The sequence below is a fragment of the Pristis pectinata genome, chromosome 35 (genome assembly GCF_009764475.1).
Source record: "Pristis pectinata isolate sPriPec2 chromosome 35, sPriPec2.1.pri, whole genome shotgun sequence".
Taxonomy (NCBI): Eukaryota; Metazoa; Chordata; class Chondrichthyes; order Rhinopristiformes; family Pristidae; genus Pristis; species Pristis pectinata.
This window is the reverse complement of record NC_067439.1, coordinates 4,516,561-4,540,543: the sequence shown is the minus strand read 5'-3', so window position 1 is coordinate 4,540,543 and position 23,983 is coordinate 4,516,561. Positions and strand designations below refer to the sequence as shown.

General features: G+C 47.2%; 1 protein-coding gene across 7 annotated transcripts in view; it reads left to right on the top strand.

The window, feature by feature from the left end:
• The first annotated feature begins 2,059 nt into the window (after nt 1-2,059).
• LOC127586444 (inositol-tetrakisphosphate 1-kinase-like) overlaps nt 2,060-23,983 on the top strand; it is a 37,107-nt gene continuing 15,183 nt past the window's right edge. For 4 of the 7 annotated variants that reach the window (XM_052044403.1, XM_052044399.1, XM_052044401.1 and 1 more), the window contains exons 1-3: nt 2,110-2,430; nt 14,960-14,984; nt 22,506-22,631. In XM_052044403.1, the coding sequence (XP_051900363.1) occupies nt 2,339-2,430; nt 14,960-14,984; nt 22,506-22,631 (243 nt within the window). In that variant the 5' untranslated portion in view covers nt 2,110-2,338. Of the gene's footprint in view, nt 2,431-14,959; nt 14,985-22,505; nt 22,632-22,951; nt 23,094-23,983 lie in introns of all 7 variants that reach the window. The other 3 variants (XM_052044397.1, XM_052044400.1, XM_052044404.1) reach the window with 3 other exon arrangements.

Genomic DNA, 23,983 nt, shown 5'->3' with positions numbered 1-23,983 from the left:
CCCCTCTCATTCTTCTGTACTCCAGCGAGTACAGTCCAAGAGCCGACAAACGCTCCTCATACGTAAGCCCTTTCATTCCTGGAATCATCCTCGTAAATCTCCTCTGAACCCTCTCCAACGTCAACACATCCTTCCTAAGATGTGGGGCCCAAAACGGCGCACAATATTCCAAATGAGGCCTCACTAGTGCCCTGTAGAGCCTCATTAACACTTCCTTACTTTTATACACTATACCTCTCGAAATGAATGCCAACATAGCATTCGCTTTCTTTACCACCGATCCAACCTGGTGGTTAACCTTTAAGGTATCCTGCACGAGTACCCCCAAGTCCCTTTGTACTTCCGTGCTTTGGATTTTCTCTCCTCCTAGATAATAATCTGCCCGCTTATTTCTGCTTCCAAAGTGTACAACTGCACATTTCCCTACATTGAATCTCATCTGCCATTTCCTTGCCCATTCTCCTAAACTGTCTAGGTCCCTCTGCAACCTTCCTATCTCTTCAATACTCCCTACTCCTCCCCCTATCTTGGTGTCATCCGCAAACTTAGCCACGAAACCATTTATTTCATCATCCAAATCATTAATGTACAAGGTAAAAAGGAGCGGTCCCAACACCGACCCCTGCGGCACACCACTAGTAACCGGTAACCAACCAGAACGAGATCCTTTTATTTCCACCCTTTGCTTCCTGCCAACCAGCCAATGCTCCACCCATTCTGTTATCCTACCCGTAATTCCATGACCTTTCATCTTATTAATCAGTCTCTTGTGAGGCACCTTATCAAAGGCCTTTTGAGTCTAAATACACAACATTTACCGCCTCTCCCTTATCCACCTTGCCTGTGATTTCTTCAAAAAACTCCAATAGGCTGGTCAGGCAGGATCTTCCCTTCACAAAACCATGTTGGCTAGGACCTATCCTGCCCTGTGCCTCTAGGTATCTAGGATGGGTACATGGAGGGCCAAGGCTTAGAGGGATATGGGCTGAACACAGGAAATTGGGTGGGGGTCAGTGGTTGGCATGGACTCGTTGGGCTGAAGGGCCTGTATCCTTGCTGTATTGCTCTATGATTGCACTGGTGCATATGACAATAAACTCAACTTTGCAGATGTTGGAATCTGGAGTAAACAAAACAAACTGCAGGAGGAACTCAGCAGGTCAGGCAGCATCTGTGGAGGGAAACAGACAGTTGACATTTCAGGTTGAGACCCTTCATCTGGCCTGGAGAAATGTCCCTGCTTTTGGTAAATTGGTTTATTATTGTCACTTGTACCGAGGTACAGTGAAAAACTTGTCTTGCAAACCGATCATACAGATCAATTCATTACAGCAGTGTATTGAGGTAGTACAGGATAAAACAATAATGAAGTGCACAGTAAAATGTTACAGTTACGGAGAAAGTGCAGTGCAGGTAGACAGTAAAGGTGCAAAGTCATAGCAAGGTAGACTGTGAGGTCAAGAGTCTATCTTATTGTACTGGGGTCTTATAACAGCGGGACAGAAGCTGTCCTTGAGCCTGGTGGTACGCGCTTTCAGGCTTTTGTATCTTCTGCCCAATGGGAGAGGGGAGAAGAGAGAACGTCCGGGGTGGGTGGGGCCTTTGACTATGCTGGCTGCTTTACCGAGGAAGCGAGAGGTATAGACAGAGTCCACGGAGGGGAGGCTGGTTTCCGTGATGCGCTGAGCTGTGTCCCATTTGGTTCACATTTTCTGCTCCGCCAGCTCTCCCTTATTCCCAAGGTGCAGGTCATCGAGGTTCTTGAGCAGGATTTGAACCCAGTTCTTCTGCCTCTTTGGGAATGAAGACATTCCTTCAGACTGCTGCTTGGGTTGAATGTTGAGTAGGGCGAACCAGACTTCCAGCATTTGGAGCCCATTGGGCCCCACCACAGAGGTAAACAGTGATGTAACTCCAGGATGTGTCAGCGAAGCCCCGCCCACGGAAACCCACATGGGTGGGCGTGGCCCGCGGATGTTGCAACCCTGCGTGTCACGTGGGCGCTCGATCATGTTTGTTACACCGCAGGCAATAAAAGCCGGGGACGGGACCCCGGTCAGGGTCCCCACAATGAATTGGGTGGTGACCCTGGGTGGGCTGCCGGGGAGGGGGAAAAAGGGGTTCACTGTGTGACAGGAGGCAATCAGACTTTGGACCTCATTGAAATGGGAGTGTTAAGGCTGATTAGTTATTAACATGGGCTGGAATGACTGAGTCTTTTGTCATCCGCCTCCTACACTTTTGCAATAAGGTAAAGCGTTCAGCAGCTGTCAGAACCTTCCAGCTTGGGGGAGAGAGCGAGAGAGAGAAGAGGCTATCTCTTCCCAGCTTGTAAGTCATGTTGAAACGCCAAGGGAAGCGGTTAGGATTCTGCCTAAGCGACAAAAAAAGGAAGAAGTTAAATTTTCTCGTCTTTGCGGAGCTCTTCAGGTAAGGCTGTTGCTTCTCGCTGCTTTGCTGAGGAATTTTGAGAGATGCTGCTTTGTAGACGTTGCTACCGACGCAGTCCTGTTTTCCCCATGTGAATGTATATTTCTCCTGCGTATGCAGACTTGCATTCCCAGATAGTTTTGCTGTGTAGTGTGGTCACTGTTGTAAATATGGGGAAACATGAAACCAATTTGTACATAATGAACTATTTTAAGAAATATTGATTGAAGGATAAATGTTGGCTGGGACACTGCAGGTGATCTGTTGAAATGGCTCCATTGAATCTCTTCTGGTGGGGCTCATTTTAATGCTTCATCTGAAATGGTAAATTGGTTTATTATCGTCACATATACTGAGGTACAGTGAAAAGCTTTGTTTTATGCATGCCATCCATACAGATCACTTCATCACATCTGTGCATTCAGGTAGCACATTAATATAAAAATTTAACTTAAATATATTTAAGATTTTAACACAGTTGGGGAGTTAAGGGTTATGGGGAAAGGCAGGTAGGTGGAGCTGAGTCCACAGCCAGATCAGCCACAATCTTATTGAATGGTGGAGCAGGTTCGATGGGCCAAATGGCCATCTCCTGCTCTGATTTCTGATGTACAAGGGAAAAGCAATAACAGAACACACCAGTGTGTGGTCTGCATATGATATGAACTGCTAGAAGCAGTGGTAGAGGTGGGTACAGTAGCAGCATTTAAGACATTTGGACAAGTACATGGAGAGGAAAGTTTAAGAGGGATGTGGGCACCATGGTTAGCATGGACTAGTTGGGCTGAAAGGCCTGCTTCTGTGCTGTATTACTCTTTAGTGTTAGAGAAAGTGCAGGCAGATAAATAAGGTGAAAGGCCATGATGAGGTAGAATGTACAACGCTGAACTCCGTCTCCTGGCCAGTCCCTCAGGGCTGACAGTGATGTGCTTTCATGCCAGTTCCTCATGTTTTGAAGGGTCTGAGGTGGTATCTGCAAATGCTGCCGTGGGTGAGATGGGATTGGTCCACCTGCTGTTGTCTGCTCCATTGATTGGGAGGTGGTGCACACCACCTGCAGCTTGTGCTGAGCTTTTGTGTGCTCCTAACAAATGCACTGGATGTTCTGGGTTCCATCCCAAGTGCTCCTTCTCTGTATTGGGTGGTCATAGAGTTGTACAGCACAGAAACAGGCCCTTCAGCCCACCATATTCATGCTGACCTTTTTGCCCAGCTACACTAATCCCATTTGCCTGCATTTAGTCCTGAAGCAGAGATTCCTGAGAGTCAGTGTGGATGTTCTACTTTTCAGAAGGATAGGAGGGATCTCATTGAAACTTTCCAAATATCGAAAAGCCTGGATAGAGTGGATGGGGAGAGGATGTCTTCATCAGTAGGAGAGTCTAGGATCCAAGGGCACAGCCTCAGAATAAAGGGACGTCCCTTTAGAACAGAGATGAGGAGGAATTTCTTCAGCCTGAGGGTGGTGAATCTCTGGAATTCATTTCCAGAGGGCTGTGAGACCAAGTCAATGGGTGTATTTAAGGCAGAGATTTATAGGTTCTTGACTGGTAGGGGGGTTAAGGGCTACAGGGAGAATGATGTTGTGGGAAAAAAAATTGGCGATGATTAAATTGGTGGAGCAGACTCGATGGGCCAAATGGCCTAATTCTGCTTCTATATCTTATCTCTTTGAGAGTGTTCTTGAATTGTTTCCACCTGAAAGCTCGGAAACAGTGTCGAGTATTCAAAAGGTATGGCCTTCCCACTGGAGCTGACTGTAATTGGGACCTCTGAGGATATTGGCCTGGGAGAGGATACCAATGTTCATTCCCTTATCCCATCAGTGGATCTGGAGAGTTTTGTGGCCATGCTGTTGCTGACACCTCCAACTGTTTGACGGTTCTACCTGTCTTGGGAGACTACAGGACAGTGGGGGATCACTGCTGCTTGGTAGATCACAAGTTTTGTCCTGTGTTTGAGGTCTTAATCTTCAAATGTTTTCTTCCTCAGATGGCCATAGAGGTGGCTTTTGAGATCTGGGAAGTAGTCCATGTTTTCTAAGGTTTTGTGGTGAACTCCTGGTGTTAAAGGATGGGTTGCACAGGAGGACCAGGTTGGTAAAGGGCACTTGTTTTGTGGACAGTAAGTGTGGTGCATTTGTCTATCTGTTAACCTGAATGTTAAAGTTTAGTGATTTGTATGAGGTTTAGGTTCAAGTTTTTTGTCATGGGCATACATACCCAGGATATAAATGCCATGAAAATTAGCTTCTTGCAGCACAGTACATTAGTTTTTCAGGTTGGTTCAAGCCCCTGATGGCAGTGGGGAAGAAGCTGTTGTTGAATCTTGAAGTGTGGGCCTTCACCTCAAGGAGACCCAAGTCCGTGAACATCAACAATTTACCTTCGGAGGAAGCTGTTGAGGCAGGTACAATTACAACATTTAAAAGACACTTGGACAGGTACACGGCTGGGGAATGTTTGGCGGGGTATAGGCCAAATGCAGGCAACTGAGACTAGCTCAGGTAGGCAATGGTTAGCATGGACATCTGGCTGAAGGGCCTGTTTCTGTGCTGTATTACTCTGACGCTAGTTCCCAACCACTTTTAAGTCTTGTCAGTTCTACCATTTGAAACTGAAGTGGCTAATCTCATTTTCCCACATTGTCCTCCACCCATTATGTCATTGCCGACTCTCTCTGCTTGTCGACATCCACTAGAAGCCTGTTTGCATTTCCATCGTTTGTCCCTTCTCACTAGTTTTGTACCACTGGCAAACTTGGAAATGTTCCACTTCATCCCCTGGCCAAATCAGTGATGTGGATTGAGAACAGTTTGGACCCAAGTAGTCACGCCCAGCCAACCTGTGAAGAACCTGTTTGTTCCTACTTGGGGCTTCTGTGAACCACCTCCCTTTGGTGCTCCTATGATTACAATCAGCTCATGTGCTCTAATCTGTGTGGGATCTTGCTCTACAGTTGTGGAAACATGCCCTTCAGCCCACTTGTGTCCCTGCCGACCTGTGGGCACCCACCTGTATTATTCCAATCTTCTGGCACTTGGCCTGTACCATTCAATGCCCCGGTGATTCAAGTGCTCATCTAGACACTTAACTGTTTCCACCACACTCTCTCTGGCAGTGCATTCCAGTTCTCACAACTCTCTGGGTAGAAAAAGGTCCCCCTCTAAATCTCTGCCCCTTGCCCTGAATCTATGTCCTCTAGTTTTATTTATCGAAAGCCTTTTCAAAGTCCAAATACACCACCTCCACTGGTTTCCTCCTCATTTTATGAGATACATCCTCAATGAACTCCACTAGAGTCGTGGTGACCTTGATACTGGAGTGGAGATGTAAACTGAATACTTTCCAATTTGAACTGTAGATTAGTTTGACGCCAGTGGGGAACGTGTTGGAGGTGAGGCCCAACACTGCAGGGAGGAAGACTGACAGAAGTATAGAGGTGGCAACCCGGTCTTGCTTGATATCATTCTGCATTGAGATTGGATCTGTTAGTCAAGCTCACACTCACGTAGCAGATACAACATGAAGGTTAATTTCTCTCTGCTGCTGAATTTGAGAAAGATAGTTTCATTTCTGCTTCTCGGTTAATAGAATCCATGCTGTGATTTGGAGAGCAGCTCTTTGGCCACTGGTGGTTGAGGTGGAGCCTTGTGACTCTGGTACAGTGGGGAGACTGCCTGTAGCTACCAGGGTCAGATATGTCATCTTTCTTGATGGTCACGAGTAGTGCATCTGAGGTCCCCTGTAATGTCCTCCTTTCTGGATGTACAAGGTTTGAGGCTATGAATTTGATATTCCACTCAGCCAAGTTTTAGATGTTCATCAGGGATGCACAAGACCTTGTTTCTCAATTGACCTTTCTGATGACTCGATGGCCAGAGCTGGGGATGACACTAGACTGGAACGTTTGCAATGTGGTGGAGTCAGTCACACGTGTCTAGCACAGAGTTGTGGCTGGGTTTCTTCAGTGTTCCTGCAGCTGTTGACCACCTGTGTAAGGTTAACTTCACCTCCGCACTTGTCTCACTCAGGGTTGGGTCCTTGGACGTCCACATCAGTGCCGAAAGGCCCACACGTCAGAGCTGTCGGTGGGTTGCTGGGCCTTTTGTAGGTCTTTCCACTCACTACTTGTTCTTTAGGTCCTGGGCATTCTGTTGTTCCTTGGCCTTCAGGAGCCTATGGAGTGGTTTCTTTGTCCTTGAGCTGTGGCAGAGTTTCCAACAGAGGAATGCCTTTGTTTGAGATTAATTAGTTCCTGGTCAATCTCATTGACTAGCCCTGGTGTTTTCTGGTGGAGGAGTCTCTTCACAGCTGCTAATTCTGGTGTCAATGAATGCTGGTTATTTGTAATCCACTTCTCTCCAGGAGGTCACCTCTAGAGAAACGTACAACTAGGAAGCCCACCAAATACTGACTGTCTCTTCACCAATACTCCCAGCAAGCCCCCCTGCCTCCCCCCCCTGATCTGCCTATACAGACCCATCCCAGGTTTTAAAAAAAACACTGATGCTGGAGGAACTGAAGAAGACTCCCTGCTTTTCTCCACGGACGCTGCCTGGTCTGCTGAGTTCCTCCAGCATCATCGTGTTTTTCATCTGGATTCCGGCATCTGCAGTCCTTTGTTTCTCAATCCCAGGTAAATTTTTGCTTTTGGTAATAAAACACACCCATGGACCAGTTCTTACAAGTAATGGGATACACCTGGGGTCTTCCTCTAATGTTTATGGATTTCAGGTGACCTTCCTACCCTCTTTTTTCCACCACCCCACATATATCAGCTGGCTCCTGGAGAATGTGTCCAAATGCAGGCAAGCTCCCTCTTGTCAGTCCTGGTGGAGCTGCTGCCTCACCGATCCACAGACCCAGGTTCAATCCTGTCCCCAAGTGCCGTCTGTGTGAAGTTTAACATTCTCCCTGTGACCGTGTGGGTTTCCCCAGTTGCTCTTCCCATATTGTAAAAGATATGCTGGTTCATGGTTAATTGGCTGCTGTAAATATTTCCTAGTGGTTGAAAACCAAAACAGCAGATGCTGGAAATTCTGAAGTAAAAAAAAATGTTGGGATTAAATCCTGACACTGCTGGCAACACTCACAGGCCAGGCTGCATCTGGAGAGAGAAACTGAGTGAATGCTTCAGATTCAAGACCATCCATTGGGATGGATTGGGATCCCCCTCATCTTTGGGATGTGGGAGGAAACCGGAGCAACTGGAGGGGAAACCCATGTGGTCACAGGGAGAACATGCAAACTCCACACACTGTGCCTGAGGTCAGGATTGAACCTGGGTTGTTGGTGCTGTGAGGCAGTGACTCTACTAGCTGCACCACCCTACCCTCTGAAACAGTCCAGCGATCCAATTGATTATAAACAGGAAAATTTAATAAATAAAGCTCCCTACCCTATAGAACTGGGGGGGGGGGGGGGGGGGGGGGGGGGGGGTGGGGAAGGCCAAAAGAGATTTCACCATCTACAATCTGCTGGAGGAACTGGGAGTGACCTTCACCTGAAGGACTGCAGCACTTCAAGGAGGTGCCCCTTTCCAAATGGTTGGAGAGGGGATTAAACGCTGGCTTTGCCGGAGGTTACTCGTGCCCTAAAAAAAAGAATGAATTAAGAAAAGTACAGGATGCCCACATGAGCACTCAATGCAGGACATTACTTTGGACGTTGTAGAAGTGAATTGCTGCTTTATCTTGAAGGGTTATTTTGCACCTTGGATGGCTCGTGGAGGTGAAGTCATAGTCGTACAGCACAGAAGCAGTCCCTTCAGCCCAACTGGTCCATCCTAACCAAGATTCCCATCTAAGCTGATCCCATTTATATGTGTTTGGCCCATATCCCACTAAACCTTTCCTATCCATGTACCCGTCCAAGTGCCTTTTAAATGTTGTTAACTTACCTGCCTCAACCAGCTCATTCTATATGCCGATCACTCTTTTACCCCTCAGGTTCCTACTAAATCTCTCCCCTCTCACCTTAAACCTATGCTCTCTAGTTCTTGATTTCCCCAACCTTGGGGGGGGGGGGGGGGAAGACTGTGCATTCACTCTATCTATGCCCCTCATGCTTTTATACACCTCTAAGATCACCCCTCATGCTCCAATGAATAAAGTCACAACCTGCTCAACCTCTCTCCATAACTCAGTCCCTTGTCCCAGAAACATTCTTGTAAACCTCCTCTGCACTCTTTCCAGCCTAATGGTATCTTTCCTATAGCAGGATGACCAAAACAGAACAGAATGTTCCAAATGTGGCCTCACTAGTGTCCTGTACAACTGCAGCATAGCATCATTACTCAGTGCCCTGACTGATGAAGGCCAGAGGTACAAGGAGAATTGTTGCATCTCCTGCGGTTGTGTGGAATGCTGCTCGAGAAGGCGGATGTTGGTGGAGGTGGAGTATGCCAGGAAGCAGGGCAAATGATTCCTTCAGAATATTGAAATGGAAGGAGAGGGGAAGATGTCTGGTGCAAAACACAATCTACCTTCTTGTAACCTTGCACCTTATTGTCTACCAGCACTGCACTTCCTCTGTAGCTGTGACACTTTACTCTGTACTGTTATTGTTCTTACCTGTACTACCTCAATGCACTCTGTACTAACCCAATGTAACTGCACTGTGTAACGAATTGACCTGTACGATCGGTGTGCAAGACGAGTTTTTCACTGTACCTCGGCGCAAGTGACAATAATATATCGATACCAGATCTGTTGAATATGGAGGCTAGTGGGGTAGGAGGGGAGGACGAAGGGATCCTACCCCTGTTGGGGGTGGGAGAAGGCTTGAGAGCAGAAGTGAAGGAAATGGAGAGAGTTAAGTGCTCTGTGGTGGATGGCATACCGTGAACCATACTTGTAGTCATTAGGTGTGCACAGGACAGAAGTGGATCCCTCGGACCACCCCAATAGTTGAGGGAAAAGGAACTCGTCCCAAAAACACTGGGGTTGGATGGTGGCAAGACCACAAAGGAAGTGGTGGTACTGGGTGTTTTGAAGTGGACCACTGACAGTAGATGGGGTGGTCAAGATGTGGGGTCGTAGTGAGTGGTCGCTAACCCGTCCCATGAAATGGAGAAGTTGGAAAGGGAAGAGTGCATGTGTGAGAGAGTGGAAATTGGCAGCTAGGGTGATGAAGTTCTGTAGGCGATGCAGTCATCAATGCATTAATAAAAACTGAGGGACTGGTCTGGATAAAACTGAAACGAGGACTGTTCCATGTAACTCATGGAGTGATGAGCATCACTTGGGCCTGTATGGGTTTCCATCGCAACTCCTTTGATTTGGAAGAAGTGAATGGAGTTAAAGGAGAAGTTGTTTGAAGTGAGAAGGTTCAGTTTGGGGAAGGAGGCTGGTGGGGGAGGGTGACGTTGGAGCTCTGTTCAAAGAAAGCGAAGACCCTCAAGCCAATGTGGAGCAGGATTGGATCTCCACTGGTGAATGTGAGCTGATTGGGATCAGGGAAACTGTCAAATTGGTGGGAGAGCCTGAGAGCTGTTGTGGATGCAGGTGGGTAGAGAACAGGATAAGGGGAAGGAAAAATAGAATAAGAGGAAAAGAGTTTTGAGGAATGAAAATGGCCTCAAATGATGGTTCTGCCAGGACTGTCCTGCTTGTGGATCTTGGCGAGGAGGTTGGAGTGGACAGGACCTGGTTTGGGAGGGGAAACGATCTTCAGAGGAAAGGAGTTCAGTGACCCTGGGAAGTGATGGCCTTGTGGTAATTGTCACATGTACTGAGATGGTGAGAAACTTGTCTGCATGCCATCCAGACAAGTCAGTCCATACATAAATACACTGAGGTAGTACAAAAGGAAAACAAAACAGAATGCAGAATATAGTGTTAGTTGCAGAGAGTGCAGAGCAGGCAGACAAATAAGGTGCAAGGGCCATGATGAGGTAGACTGGGAATAAAAAGTCATTCAGTAGTCTTATAACAGTGGGATAAAACTGTCCTTGAGCCGGGTGGTACATTCTCAAGCTTTTGAACCTTCTGCCTAATCGGGGGGGGGGGGGGGGGGGGTGGTTGGTGAGAAGAGAGAGTGACTGGGGTGGGAGGGGTCTTTGATTATGTCGCTTGCTTTCCCAAGGCAGAAGGAAGTGTAAATGGGAGTCCATGGAGGGAAGGCTAGATTGTGTGATTGACTGGGCTGTGTTCACAACTCTCTGCAGTTTCTTGTGACTTCACGCAGAGCAGTTGCTGTACCAAGCTGTGATGCATTCAGATAGGATACTTTCTGTGGTGCATCGATAAACATTGGTGAGAGTCATTAGAAATGTGCTGAAGAGGTGCTGGTGTGCTTTCTTAGCCGTGGTGTCTGTGGTTGGACTGGGACAAGCCATTAATGATATTTGGAGTCCAGAGGGAGGGGTGAGGAGGTGTCTGAGAGCTGACATTGGCCTTTGAGATACAATACAACAGTACCACCCACATTGACAGGGCTGGTCTGTGGGGAGTGGAAGACCTCAAGTTCAGAGGTGGGTAGGTTGGAGTGAATGGAGGGGGGGATGTGAAATAAGAATATTGGTTAGGGTCAGTGGCTGGCAATGAATTGAGAGAGAGCGAGGGGTCCAGGTGGAATCCTTGAGACTGGAGAAAAGGCCTACTGGCTGGGTGAAGATCCTTTGACACAGACAAAGATGGTGGAAGAAGAGCTTGTTTTACATTGGGGCCTTGAAACCATTAAGTTGGAGAAATGAAGCAAAACCTTTGGCTAAGGAATGATGGTTGGGGATTGCAGAAGGGGAGGATAGACTTGGAGACTGTGTTGAAGAGGAGGAGAAGATCCACGAGGACACTTGGAGTTTTGGGTTTGGTAAGTGATTAAATTATTGATTATCAGCAAGAGTCTGGATCCAGGGACAAGTTCCAGTCCCAACGCAGCTGCTGTAGAATTTCTACTTGAGTAGTTATATCTAGAATTTAAAACACAATCTTTCTCTGTAATACTGGCCACAGAATTATTGGGTGGTTTTTTTTAGAAAACTGGTTTGCACATGTCTTCCAGGGAAGACTATCAGTCATTGCCTGGTCTGGCCCATTTGTTTCCAGACCCACCAATGGGGTTGATTCCTAACTCAGGCTGGGGACAATTGGGGATGGGCAATAGTTGGCAGCAATGTTTGACAATGAAGGAATGATTAATGTTATTTTTAAAACCTTCAAGAGTTGAAGTTTGATCCCACCTCTCAGAATGTAGTTCATGGGGATGCAGAACTGTGGACCAAGACGACATTGAGGCAGATAGTCAGTGCTGCGGGAGAGATGCCAAGAGATGCATCTGGTGATGTATGGCATTGAGGGTGGATACAACCTAGAACAGTACAGTGCAGGAACAGGCCCTTTGGCCCATGGTGTTGTGCTGAAACTAATTAAACACCTAACTGAACAAATCCCTTCTGCCTACATTGTCCACAACGCTCCATTCTCTGTACATTCATGAGCTTATCTGAGAGCCCTTTAAACACATCAGTAGATAGACAGGGCTTCACTGTAACATTTTATCCAACTAAACACAAGTACAGATTTCCCTGGCAGTGTGAGATAAGCACCAGGGAGAAGGACTTGAATTGACAACCTCTCTATTCTGAGGGGTGAGTGTTGCACTTACTGGTCACCTGTTGAGGCCACTGTACTGAGGTGACCAATTCATAATCGGGAACTTCTCTGCAAAATAAAAACGTACTCTGGTGGATCTTGAAGTGATGAGATGGTAATTCTGAGCATGTGTGTAATCACAGGTGGCTCTAAAACATGAAGGGCAGAATTTCAGTTGGAACCCACCAGGAATAAATCTGAGCTGGGAAGACTTCCTAGAAAAGGAGTGTGGAGCTGAGTTTTGGCAAATGCCTTGTTGAAAACAAATGCCAGACTCCTGGTTTGGTTTCTGTTGGCCACAGAACTGACTAAGGCACCAGGAAGAACTCTCACTGGAATCGAACTCCCTACCTGGGAGCAGAAAGGGCCTCGGTTTAACATCTCATCAGAAAGGTGGCACCACTGACAGTGTGGCACTCCCCCTTGCATTGAGGTACAATTTGTGCACTGGTTCCTGGTGTGGGATTCAAGCGCCCAACCTTCTGACAGAGACAAGTGCGCTGTCCACTTTAGTAGCAGATGTATCCCGGGTTCTGCTGCCCCCACAGATGAATTTCCTGCAGCCTTGGTATATTGTGCAAAAGAAATGCCCATCCAAAAAATTCTGGGGCTTTTGTGTCTTATTGTAAACATAAAACACAGCTTGAATATTTGCTGTTTAGTAGCAAGCCCCAGACTCCCTGCCTCATCGTTATAACCCAGCTATCAATGAATGGGACAGTCACTGGCATCTCTAGTTAAGACGAGACACACTGGGTATCTCAATCATACCTGGTTACATTGCATCAAAAGTATGGCAAACTAGACAGACACTTAAATAGGCAACAAACAAAATGCTGGTCACTATTTCCACATCTCCCCTCCCCCATCTGCCTATCACCCCCCCCCCCCTCACCTGGATCCACCTATCACCTGCCAGCTCTTGCACCACCCCCTCCCTCCATTTTTTGTACCAGCCATTTCTCCTCTATCTTTCGGTCCAGATGAAGAGTCTCCACCTAAAACATCGACTGTCCATTTCCCTCCACAGATGCTGCCCGACCCGCTGAGTTGCTCCAGCTTGATTTGTTTCTCTGGATTTCAGCATCTGCAGTCTCTTGTCTCTCTTAAAGGATACAGCTCTAATGCGGGCAAATGCAATTGGTATAGATGGGCTAGAAGGTCGACGTGACGTGGTGGGCCAAAGGGCCTGTTTCTGTGCTGTAAGAGTCTCTGACTCTCTGAACTAGAAAGCCCAGCCAGACTGTTCTATTCTACAGACAAAATGCTGGGAATATTCAGCAGGTTTGGCTGCTTCTGCAGAGAGAGAGACAGTTTTCTCTCATGCCCTGATCCTCCTGCAACCCACAGGAACCTGTAAATCCAAGTTTATAGGATGTGAGAGGAAATTTGAATGGTCATGGGGCGTATGTGCAAACTCCATGTGCACCCAGAGGTCAAGATTGAACCAGGGTCAATGGAGCCATGTAGAAGCAGCACTACCTGCTGTGCTGCCTGTTGCTGGGTTGGGATAGGAACATGTCTCCTGATCCAGGCCCCAAATTATTAGTGTTATTCTAATCGCTGCATGCCTGAAGTGGTAAGTAGGATTGGGAATCAGTTTTGCGAGAGATTCGGTCTTTATCTGCAGTGCGAACACATTGTGTTCAATGCTCCCTGAGGACACTGCTACAGTTTCTATTACCTAGTGTTGAATATTATTCCCTCCAATTTTCCACTAGTTCCTCCCCCTCTCCTCTGCTGCTGTTGACTGTGTGCTGGGATAGACTGTTACTGATCGCTTCCTGTCACAGTTTCCTTGTGACCTGCTCACTGGGGTGAGTAATGTCATCACTGGGGTGTGACTCTCCTGGCAGTGCCTGGGTCCACCTGCCTACTGCACCAATGGTGCCTTGGCTCCACTGATCGATAACGTGAACCTTTTGCCCTGCTCCTCCTTTCCTAGTTTCCTGGGTGGGGATCTGTTTGACCAAACCCAGACTGTCTGGGCTGTGGAGGCTCAAGGCTGTGCTCGATGCTGAGGGAGTTGGTAGATACAGGGTTAATGCAGGAAAGTAGTGCCAAGGGTAAAATGTATATGCCACTATAGAATGGTGAAGTAGGTGTGAAGGGAATCCTCCCTCAATTCCTTAGTCAGGCATAAGAAAAAAATTAATTCCTTGGGCTCTGACTAAGGTAGACAGCACCTCCCAAACCCACTGCCTCTTTTAGCTAAGAGAAGAGATCTTTATTAGTCACACGTACATCGAAACACAGTGAAATGCATCTTCTGTGTAGAGTGTTCTGGGGGCAGCCCACAAGTGTCGCCACGCTTCCAGCGCCAACATAGCACACCCACAACTTCCTAACCCGTACGTCTTTGGAATGTGAGGAAACCAGAGCACCCGGAGGAAACCCACGCAGACACGGGGAGAATGGATAATCTCCTTAGGGACAGCGGGCGGACCTGGAATTGTATCACTTTTCCTTTGCTGTCACTGGGTCATGATCCTGGAACTCTCTCCCTAACAGTATTGTGGGTGTACTGCAGTGGTTTGTCCACCTCTAAGTCACCAATCCCAGGTGAAGCCCCTTACCCAAACTTTGGGATGTGGGAGGGAAACCAGAGTGCCCATGGGAAACCCACACAGTTACGGGGAGAGCATGCAAACTCCACACAGTCAGCACCTGAGGTCTGGATCAAGCCCAGGTTTCTGGCACTGAGGCAGTGGCTCAACCAGCTGTGCCACCTAACTTGGGCTCAAGTCTCTGGGGTGGGACTTGAACACACCACTGTCAGCCTGAGGTAAGAATCCCATGCAAAGTCGGAGCTTGTTCCAAGTGGTTTCAGTAAATAAACCTCTGGTCAGGGTAGGTTAATGAGTGAGACACTTTAACTTCATTTACCTCTAAGTGAGTGGCCCTAGTTTAATGCAGGTTTTTTTCCTTTTATAGGAAGAGGGGAATTGAGGTCATCCAGGTGAGTGAAGAATTTTTTCTTGCATCTTGCACATGCATGTTTGCAAAAGCTCAAGTGCATACATGTTGCTGTACCTGTATCCAGGTAGCTTTTTGGTATTGGTTTATTATTGTCACTTGTACCGAGGCACAGTGAAAAGCTTGTCTTACAAACCGATCGTACAGGTCAATTCATTACACAGTGCAGTTACATTGAGTTAGTACAGAGTACATTGATGTAGTACAGGTAAAAACAATAACAGTACAGAGTAAAGTGTCACAGCTACAGGGAAAGTGCAGTGCAATAAGGTGCAAGGTCACAACAAGGTAGATCATGAGGTCAGACTCCATCTCATTGTATAAGGGAACTGTTCAATAGTCTTGTCACAGTGGGGTAGAATCTGTCCTGAAGCCTGGTGGTACGTGCCCTCAGGCTCCTGTATCTTCTACCTGATGGGAGAGGAGAGAAGAGAGAATGACCCGGGTGGGTGGGGTCTTTGATTATGCCGGCTGCTTCACCAAGACAACGAGAGGTAAAGACAGAGCCCAAGAAGGGGAGGCTGGTGTCTGTGATGCGCTGGGCTGTGCCCACAACTCTCTGCAGTGTCTTGCTGTCCTGGGCAGAGCAGTTGCCGTACCAAGCTGTGATACATCCAGATAGGATGCTTTCTATGGTGCGTCGGTAAAAGTTGGTGAGAGTCAAAGGGGACAAACCAAATTTCTTTAGCCTCCTGAGGAAGTAGAGGTGCTGGTGAGCTTTCTTGGCCGTGGCTTCTGTGATTTGACCAGGACAGGCTGTTGGTGATGTTCACTCCCAGGAACTATAGAGCTGCTCCCATAGTTGTAACTGTTCTCCATCACCATATAGAATTAGCAGTGAGTGGAATACTTCCCTTTCTCTGGGCTCGGACTCCATCCTGTTCATTAAATTCAGTTTGAAGTATTTGTGGAATCTGAAACCCAACTGAAGTTGAGCAGGAAAAGGCCAGAGACCTTGTGTTTATGTGCAATGTTGATGAAAATGTGAATTGTCTCACAGTTAAATTTGCTTTCTGGTTATGACATCAGCGGTTCAGCTCACTGGATCTATGCCAGTCCCTAGAAGAACAATCCCATCCAGCCCACTTTCCCCATCGTTAGTTTACTCCAGCCCAGCAACGTTTTCTCATGCCCATTGACTTCTTTAATCTTGCCACTCACCTACGCTAATGAGTAATTAACAGCAGCCAATTAGCCTTCCTGCACATCTTCAGGATGTGGAAAGAAAGTGGAGCTTCCAGAGGAAACCCGTGCAACCACAGGGAGAGCTGCAAACCTGACACACGGCATCAAACCAGAGTCAAGAGAAATGAAGGACTGCAGATGCTGGAATCTAGATTAAAAACACTCTGATGCTGGAGGAACTCAGCAGGCCAGGCGGCATCCGTGGAGAAAAGCAGGTGGTCAACGTTTCTGGTCAGGACCCCTCTTTCAGGACTGAAGATAGGAAAAGGGGAAGCCCAATATATAGGAGGGAAAAGCAGAGCAGTGATAGGTGGACAAAAGAGGGGAGGTGGGGTGGGCACAGGGTGGTGATAGGTAGATGCAGGTAAGAGATAGCGATGGGCAGGTGCGGGGGAGGAGGGGAGAGCAGATCCACCGGGGGGTGGGGCACAGGTAAGGAGGAAAAAGGGGGGGGGGGGTGTAGAAAGAGGCTAGGAAAGGGAAGAAAGGCATAGTTGGGGGGGGGGGGGGTTACTTAGTGGGAGAATTCAATGTTCGTGCCGTTAGGCTGCAAGGTTCCAAGATGAAAAATGAGGTGCTGTTCCTCCATTTTGCACTTGGAATTCTCTCAGCAGTGGAGGAGGCTGAGGGCTGACCTATCTGTGATGGAGGGGGAGTTGAAGTGACTGGCAACGCGGAGATGCAGATCGCAGTTACGGACAGAGCACAGGAATCTGTCTCACCTGAAAAGACTGTTTGGGTCCCTGGGTGGAGGTGGTGTAGGGGCAGGTGTTGCACCTATGGTGGGGAAGTGGATGGTTCCTGGGGTGGCAGCAGGATGGGTTGGGGGGGGGGGGTGGAGGAGTGAATGGGGGAATTGCAGAGGGTCCCTGTGACAGGCAGAAAGGGGTGGGGAAGGGAAGATATGCTTGGTGGTGGGGTCCCGTTGGAGATGGCAGAAGTGGTGGAGAATGAGGGGTTGGATACGTGGGCTGGTGGGATGAAATGAGGACAAGGGGGGCCCTGTCCCTGTTGGGTCTGGGAGGGGTGGGGGTGAGAGCAGAGGTACAGGAAATGGCAGAGATGTGTGTGCAAGTTCTCTTGACCACAGTAGGATGGAAGTCATGGTTAGTAAAGAAGTTGGACATCTCAGATGTACTGTAGTGGAAACCTTCATCGTGGCGGCAGAGGTGGAGAAATTGAAGAAAAGGAATCGTATCCTTGCAAGAGACATCTTTGCAGCTTGCACCCCCAACCATGCCTCTTCTTCCCTTTCCAAGCCTCTTTTTCCTTTTTTTCTACCCTGCCCTATTTTTTCCCCTCACCTTTTGACCCATCCCCCGGTGGTTTGGCTCTCCACCCCCCCCCCCCCCCCCACACACCTATCACTATCTCTTACCTGCATCTACCTATCACCCACCTTGCGCCCACCTCACCTTCCCTCTTGTCCACCTATCACTGCTCTGCTTTTCCCTCCTATATATTGGGCTTCCCCTTTTCCTATCTTCAGTCCTGAAGAAGGGTCCTGACCAGAAACGTTGACTGCCTGCTTTTCTCCACAGATGCTGCCTGGCCTGCTGAGTTCTTCCAGCATCGTCGTGTTTTTTATCAAACCAGATTCACTGGAGCTGACGCAACAGCATTCGTGTTGCCCTGACAAAAGGAGAATAAGGTTTTCAATTGGACAGCTTTTAGCAACTGTTGAAACACAACTGGCTTCACTCTTGGTCAGTCTGAGCAAGGTTGAAGTTAAAGGGGAAAAAAAAAAATCTGTTCTCCAGCAACTTTCTTGTCTCAGTCCCACAGTGAATGAAGCACTTGAAGTGTAACATAGAAAATGTCAAGATCTATTTGTACTTGAAAGCTCCCACAAATGGATAGTCTGCCTTTGTTTATTCTGGAACAGAGAAGCCTGAAGAGAGTCTTAAGGTGTATAACATGAAGGGTGTACAATGAAGAAATAGGAACGACCCATTTTCTCTAACTGGTTTAAAAACCAGGGTCAGGGTTGAAGGAATTGGTAGAGGGGAGATGAGGAAAGGTTGATTTTCATCCAGAGGGTGGTTTATCTCTGGAACACACTGGCTGGAAGGGTGGGCAGAGGCAGGAATCATTCCCCCACTGAACGAGTGCAGTTTTTGCCACTTTTGATGAGATGTCACCAGCAGACACACCTCCCCTTCACTTTCAGCATTCCCAAGGAACCTTCCCTATGCGACTTCCTGGTCCACTCTTTCATCCCCACCAACCGTTGTGCTTCTCAGAACTTCCATGCAAGCCTGGGAGATGCAGCACTTTACCCTTCCCCATCCAGAGACCCTAACAATCCTGGCTGAAGCAATGGTACACTTGCACCAGGATTGGTGTAAGTGGGTGCTTGATGGCTGGCATGGATTCTGTGGTGGAAGGACCTGTTTCCTTGCTGTATGACTCTGACTGCAGAGGATTTTGTGGGAGGAAAATCCCTCCAGGGAGAACATACAAACTCCACATCGAATCAGAATCAAGTTTATTATCACTGACATGTGTTGTGAAATTTGTTTCGTGGCAGCAGTACAGTGCAAGACATAAAGATGTAAAAAAAATTACTATAAGTTACAAAAATAGTGCAAAAGAGGAATAATGAGGTAGTGTTCATGGACTGTTCAGAAATCTGATGGCAGAGGGGAAGAAGCTGTTCCTGAAATGTTGACTGCAGATCTTCAGGCTCCTGTACCTCCTCCCTGATGGTAGTAATGAGAAAAGGGCATGTCCCAGGTGGGGAGGGTCCTTAATGATGGATGCTGCCTTCTTGAGGCACCGCCTCTTGAAGATGTGCTCGATGGTGGGGAGGGTTGTGCCTGTGATGGAGCTGGCTGAGTCTACAACCCTGTGCAGCCTCTTTCAGTCGATAACAGGAGGTCGGGATCAAACCTAGGTCACTGGAGCTACGGCAGTTTATTTAAACTGAGTGAGTCACTTAGTCTTGAGTGTTGACCAAAAAACTGAGTCATTGAAGTGACCAGCTGTGTATTGCTGCCATTTTCTGGTCTTTATTCATGCCATTGATTAGTTTACTTAATCCCTGCTGTTTTCTATGCTCCCTTTCCCCAGCTATTGTGCTGGTGTCACAGACAGAGATCTCCATGTCAGCTGCTGCTCTGGTCCAAGGGTTGAGAGAGCTGAGGGTGCTGCCCCTCTCCACGTCCCTCGCACCTGCACTCCGGCTGGTTTGCTGCTTTGATCTCTCGATGCTGCTGACATTTGCTGAATTTTGAGGCTTCTGGAAAAGCCAGAGGCAGTTTGAAGAAAGAATTGTATTCTTGTGGCATCCTGGGGAATCCCAAAGTATTTTGTGATGACTGACCTTCAATCATCATAGAGTCACACAGAACAAATGTTCTTTGGCTCACCGAGTTCTTACCAACCATCACTTGTCCCCTTGCACTGATCCTGTTTTATTCTCCCCGCATTCCCATCAACTCCCGCCCCCCCCCCCCCCCCCCCCCAGATTCTACCACTCGCCTACACAGTAGGGGTGACTTACAGAGGCCAATTAACCCACCAATCCGCAAGTGTTTGGGATGTGGCAGTCACAGGGAGAACATGGAAACTCCCAAGGTTGGGATCAAACCCATGTCCCTGAAGTAGAGGCAGCAGCTCTACTGGGTGTGCCAGTGTTGTCAGCTTTGGAACATTCTGTATGTGTCTGTGTCCTGTCAGTCATGCCTTGCACAGGACACTATTTCTGAGCCAGACCTCAGGAAGAGGTGACCTGCCTGCCCCAGACACTCAGCTTGCACTAGAGCTTCTCTTACTGGGGCCTTGAATTTATTTTAAAACTCCGCACAACCCCACCCAGGTGCAGAATTACCTGCAAAGTTGGTGCTCTCGGATCTGTAAGCTAATACTACCCAGATATTCTGTCTTGCCTGTGCTTGTTTTCATGGAATGCTGTCTTGTCTCCTGGATTTTTTGGTGGTGGTGGAGGGAGGGAGAAGGGGGAGCTGGTAGAGAAATGGAATGTTAACCAAACGTATCCCAGAACTGGTCACTTCAGCTCAAGTTCGCCTTGAATCGTCATAGCATTTGTGGTGTGTTGCGTGCTCTTGGGAGTCAAGCCAATGAACTGATCCAGAACTAAGGGGGCTACCATTGAGCCCTGGTGGTCACTTTGGATGTGAGGTCTTAAAACTTGTCTTGGGGATGATGTGAAGGTCCTGGAGGGGGTACAGGAAAACCATGAATGGTTCCAAGGCAAGGGATTTTCCCGGGTTCCACGGGGAAAAGCTGGGGTTGCTCTCAGGGCAAAGAATGAGGTGATTTGATGGGGTTGTACAAGACCCCTTTGGGCAGCGGAGCTGTTTCCTTGCTCATGTTTTCTTATAACATGGAAGGAGGCCATTTGGCCCATGGAGTCAATGCCAGCTCTTGGAACAATCCCATTGCCTCATTTATTTTTTTCAATCCCATCCATTTCCAACAATTTTACTGCCATCTATCCACACCCAGGTTAATTTAGTGGCCAATTAACCTACCAGGTGTGTCTTTGGGATGTGGGAGGGAACCAGAGCACCCAGGAGAAACCTACTGTCGCAGAGAACATGCAAACTCCACACAGATGGCAACAGAGTCAGGATTGAACCATAATCCCCTCTGTTAGGGTGCAGGATTGAAATGATGGGCCAAAGACATGGTGGATGGACAAAGGGTTGACATGCTGAATGCAGGAAGGATGTTCCCTAATCTCCCCAGCCCCAGCTGAGGAGCCTGAAAACAATGCAGAACATAGTGTTGCAGTCAGAGAAAATGCAATGCAAGGGCCACGACAATGTAGACTGGGAGATCAAGAGTTCGTCTTTTAGTGTACAAGAGGTCCATTCAAGAACGATGCGGGATAGAAGCTGTCCTTGAGCCTGGTGGCACGTGCTCTAAGCTTTTGTATCTTCTGCCAGATGGGAGAAGAGAGAATGACCGAGGTGGGAGGGGCTCTTGATTATGTTGGCTGCTTTGCCGAGGCAGCTGGAAGTGTAGATGATACACCTGTCACGGCAGCAGGAAGTCGATGGAGGGGAGGCTGGTTTGTGTGATGGACTGGGCTGCATTCACAACTCAAAGTTCTTGCAGCCTTGCGCACACCAGTTGCACATCAGACAGGATGCTTTCATCATTGAGTTCAATGTGAAGGCAGTTAAGGGATTTGGGTTACAGCAGGAAAAGGTTACAGAGGTAGTAACAGATATGATCCCAATGAATGGTGGAGTCGGTACAATGGGCTGAATGGCCTACACCCGCTCATTTCTATTGTTCTTTATATAAAGGTTTTGTTTTAACAAGAGTGTTAATGATTTGGACCTTGTTGCCTGCAGGAAGCTGGAAATGGTCATCTGGAACCTTGAAGTGAACACTGGAGGGAGAATTTGTAGAACATAGAACATAGAACATAACAGTACAGGCCCTTAGGCCCACAATGTTGTGCTGACATTTCATCCTGCTCTAAGATCTATCTAACCCTTCCCTCCCACATAGCCCTCCATTTCTCTATCATTCATGTGTCCGTCTAAGAGGGGAAAGGGCAAAGAATGGGACTTGCAAGATTCCTCTATCAGGAGCTATCAAAGTGTAAATGGGCAGAATAGCCACCTTGTAGACCACAACAATTCTATGACATTCTAAGGTTTCTCAATGTGAATCAGTGGCTTGACCACTGTTGCCTTGATGGTAATTGGTTTATTATTGTCATATGAACTGAGATACAGTGAAAAGCTTTGTGTGCGTGCCATCCGGGCAGATCATTCATTCCAATTTAGAGGAACAGAGTTGACGACATAATATTGCTCTGTTTCTATTGAGAAATTTCAGTCCAGTCTTTTTTTCTTTGTCTTTTTAAAATATTTTTTCAGTTTGGTTTGATATATTGTTTATAATTTTTCTTATTGATTTGGGGATTTTTTTCCTTTTATATACACAAATCTTTTTCTTTCCTTTCTCTTATTATATTTACTAAGAGATCGTGGGATCTACAGATTTTTTTATTTTATTATTCTTTATGATTATCTATGCCATGATTGGTCTCCTGATCTCTTTGTATTATATGTACAAACATTGCTGTTATATATTAATTTGGAAACTAATAAAAAGATTGAAAGAAAGAAGATCATTCCATACACAGGTACATCAAGGTAGGACAAAAGGAAAAGCAAACAATGCAGAATATCATCTCAGAGAGAGTGCAAGGGCTGTTGAGGTAGACTGAGGGGGGTTAGGAGTTCACCTCTCTCGTACAAGAGGTCTGTTCATGACCACAGTTATTTCTTTGAAATATTGTTAAGTTTATTTTGTGTGGGTTCTTCTCTTGTAGATCGACTTGACCAAGTCCCTTGAGGATCAGGGGCCCTTTGACGTGATCATTCACAAACTTTCTGACTTGATAGTGGAGGCGGATCAGTCAGATTCACAGTCCCAGCAACTCCTCCAAAAGTTTCAGGTATTGGTCCAAGCCTTGAGCTCCCATAGAAGGATGTAATACAGGGAGGTGATTCAGCCCATTGCACTTGTGCTGTCTCTCTGAAGGAGCTCTCCCATTGGTCCCACTCTCCTGCCCGTCCCCCACAGCGCTCCACCTTCATCTTTCCAGGTATACGTGCAATTCCTCCCCATGGAATAGATTCCATTTCATAGGATCATGGAATGAGGAAATTAGAAATTAAATTGCACAACACTTTTATTTAAGTATTATGCAAGAGAAAATCAATTATTTTTAAAAAAGCAAAAGAAAATCTTGATTAATGTTATCTTTTGCTCCAGCCACCTCTGCCACAACTACAGAATGGGTCCTGATCAGGCCACCAATTAGACAGAAGATTGGTTAATTGGTATCTAACTTGACTGTCCCCAGCTCGCCCTGTTCCTGAAAATTCAATCTGGGATCATTGCAAGAAGCATAATGGTGAGAAACTTCTACACCAACCTTAAATCTATGTCCTATGATTTATAGCCCAATTCATGGCCAAATTAACTAATGAGTTGAAAGAGTGTTCTGTCTGAGATGTTAAATCAGGATGCAAAAGAGCCAATGAACAGTTTTTTCCAGAAGTGTTGACCCTGGTACCCTGACTAATGTACAACAACGGTGACCAGACCCAAGGGGAAGAGAGGATTTGAAGGTTTTTGCACCCAAAGGGTGGCTGAAATCTGGAATAGGCCACCAAGAGGGTGATGGAGATGGTGCCTTGCAACATTTTAGATGAGCACTTGAAACACCATAGCATAGAAGGGCTGAGTGTCATAAATCAGAGTAATACTGCACAGAAACAGGCCCTTTGGCCCAACTTGTCCATACTGACCAAGATGCCCATGTCCCTCAATCTTTCCTATCCGTGTACCTGTCCAAATGTCTTTTAAATGTTATTGTACTACCTCATCCACTTCCTCTGGCAGCTTGTTCCACATACCCACCACCCTCTGTAGAAAATGTTGCCCCTCAGGTCCCTTTTAAATCTTTCCCCTCTCCCCAAACCTATGCCCTCCAGTTTTTGATTCCCTTTTGCTGGGAAAAAGACAGTGTGCATTCACCCTATCTATGCCCCTCATGATTTTATACACCTCTAAGGTCACCCCTCAGTCTCCTACTTGCCTGCCCAACAACTCTCCATAATTCAGGCCCTCGAATCCTGGCACAATCTTCCTTGCACTCTTTCCAGCTGGATGGCATATTTCGTATAACCGGTTTGCCAAAACTGGACACAGTATTCCAGGTGCAGCCTCACCACCTTGTACAACATCAACATAATGTCCCAACTACTATACTCAATGCCCTGACTGAAGACCAGTGTGCTG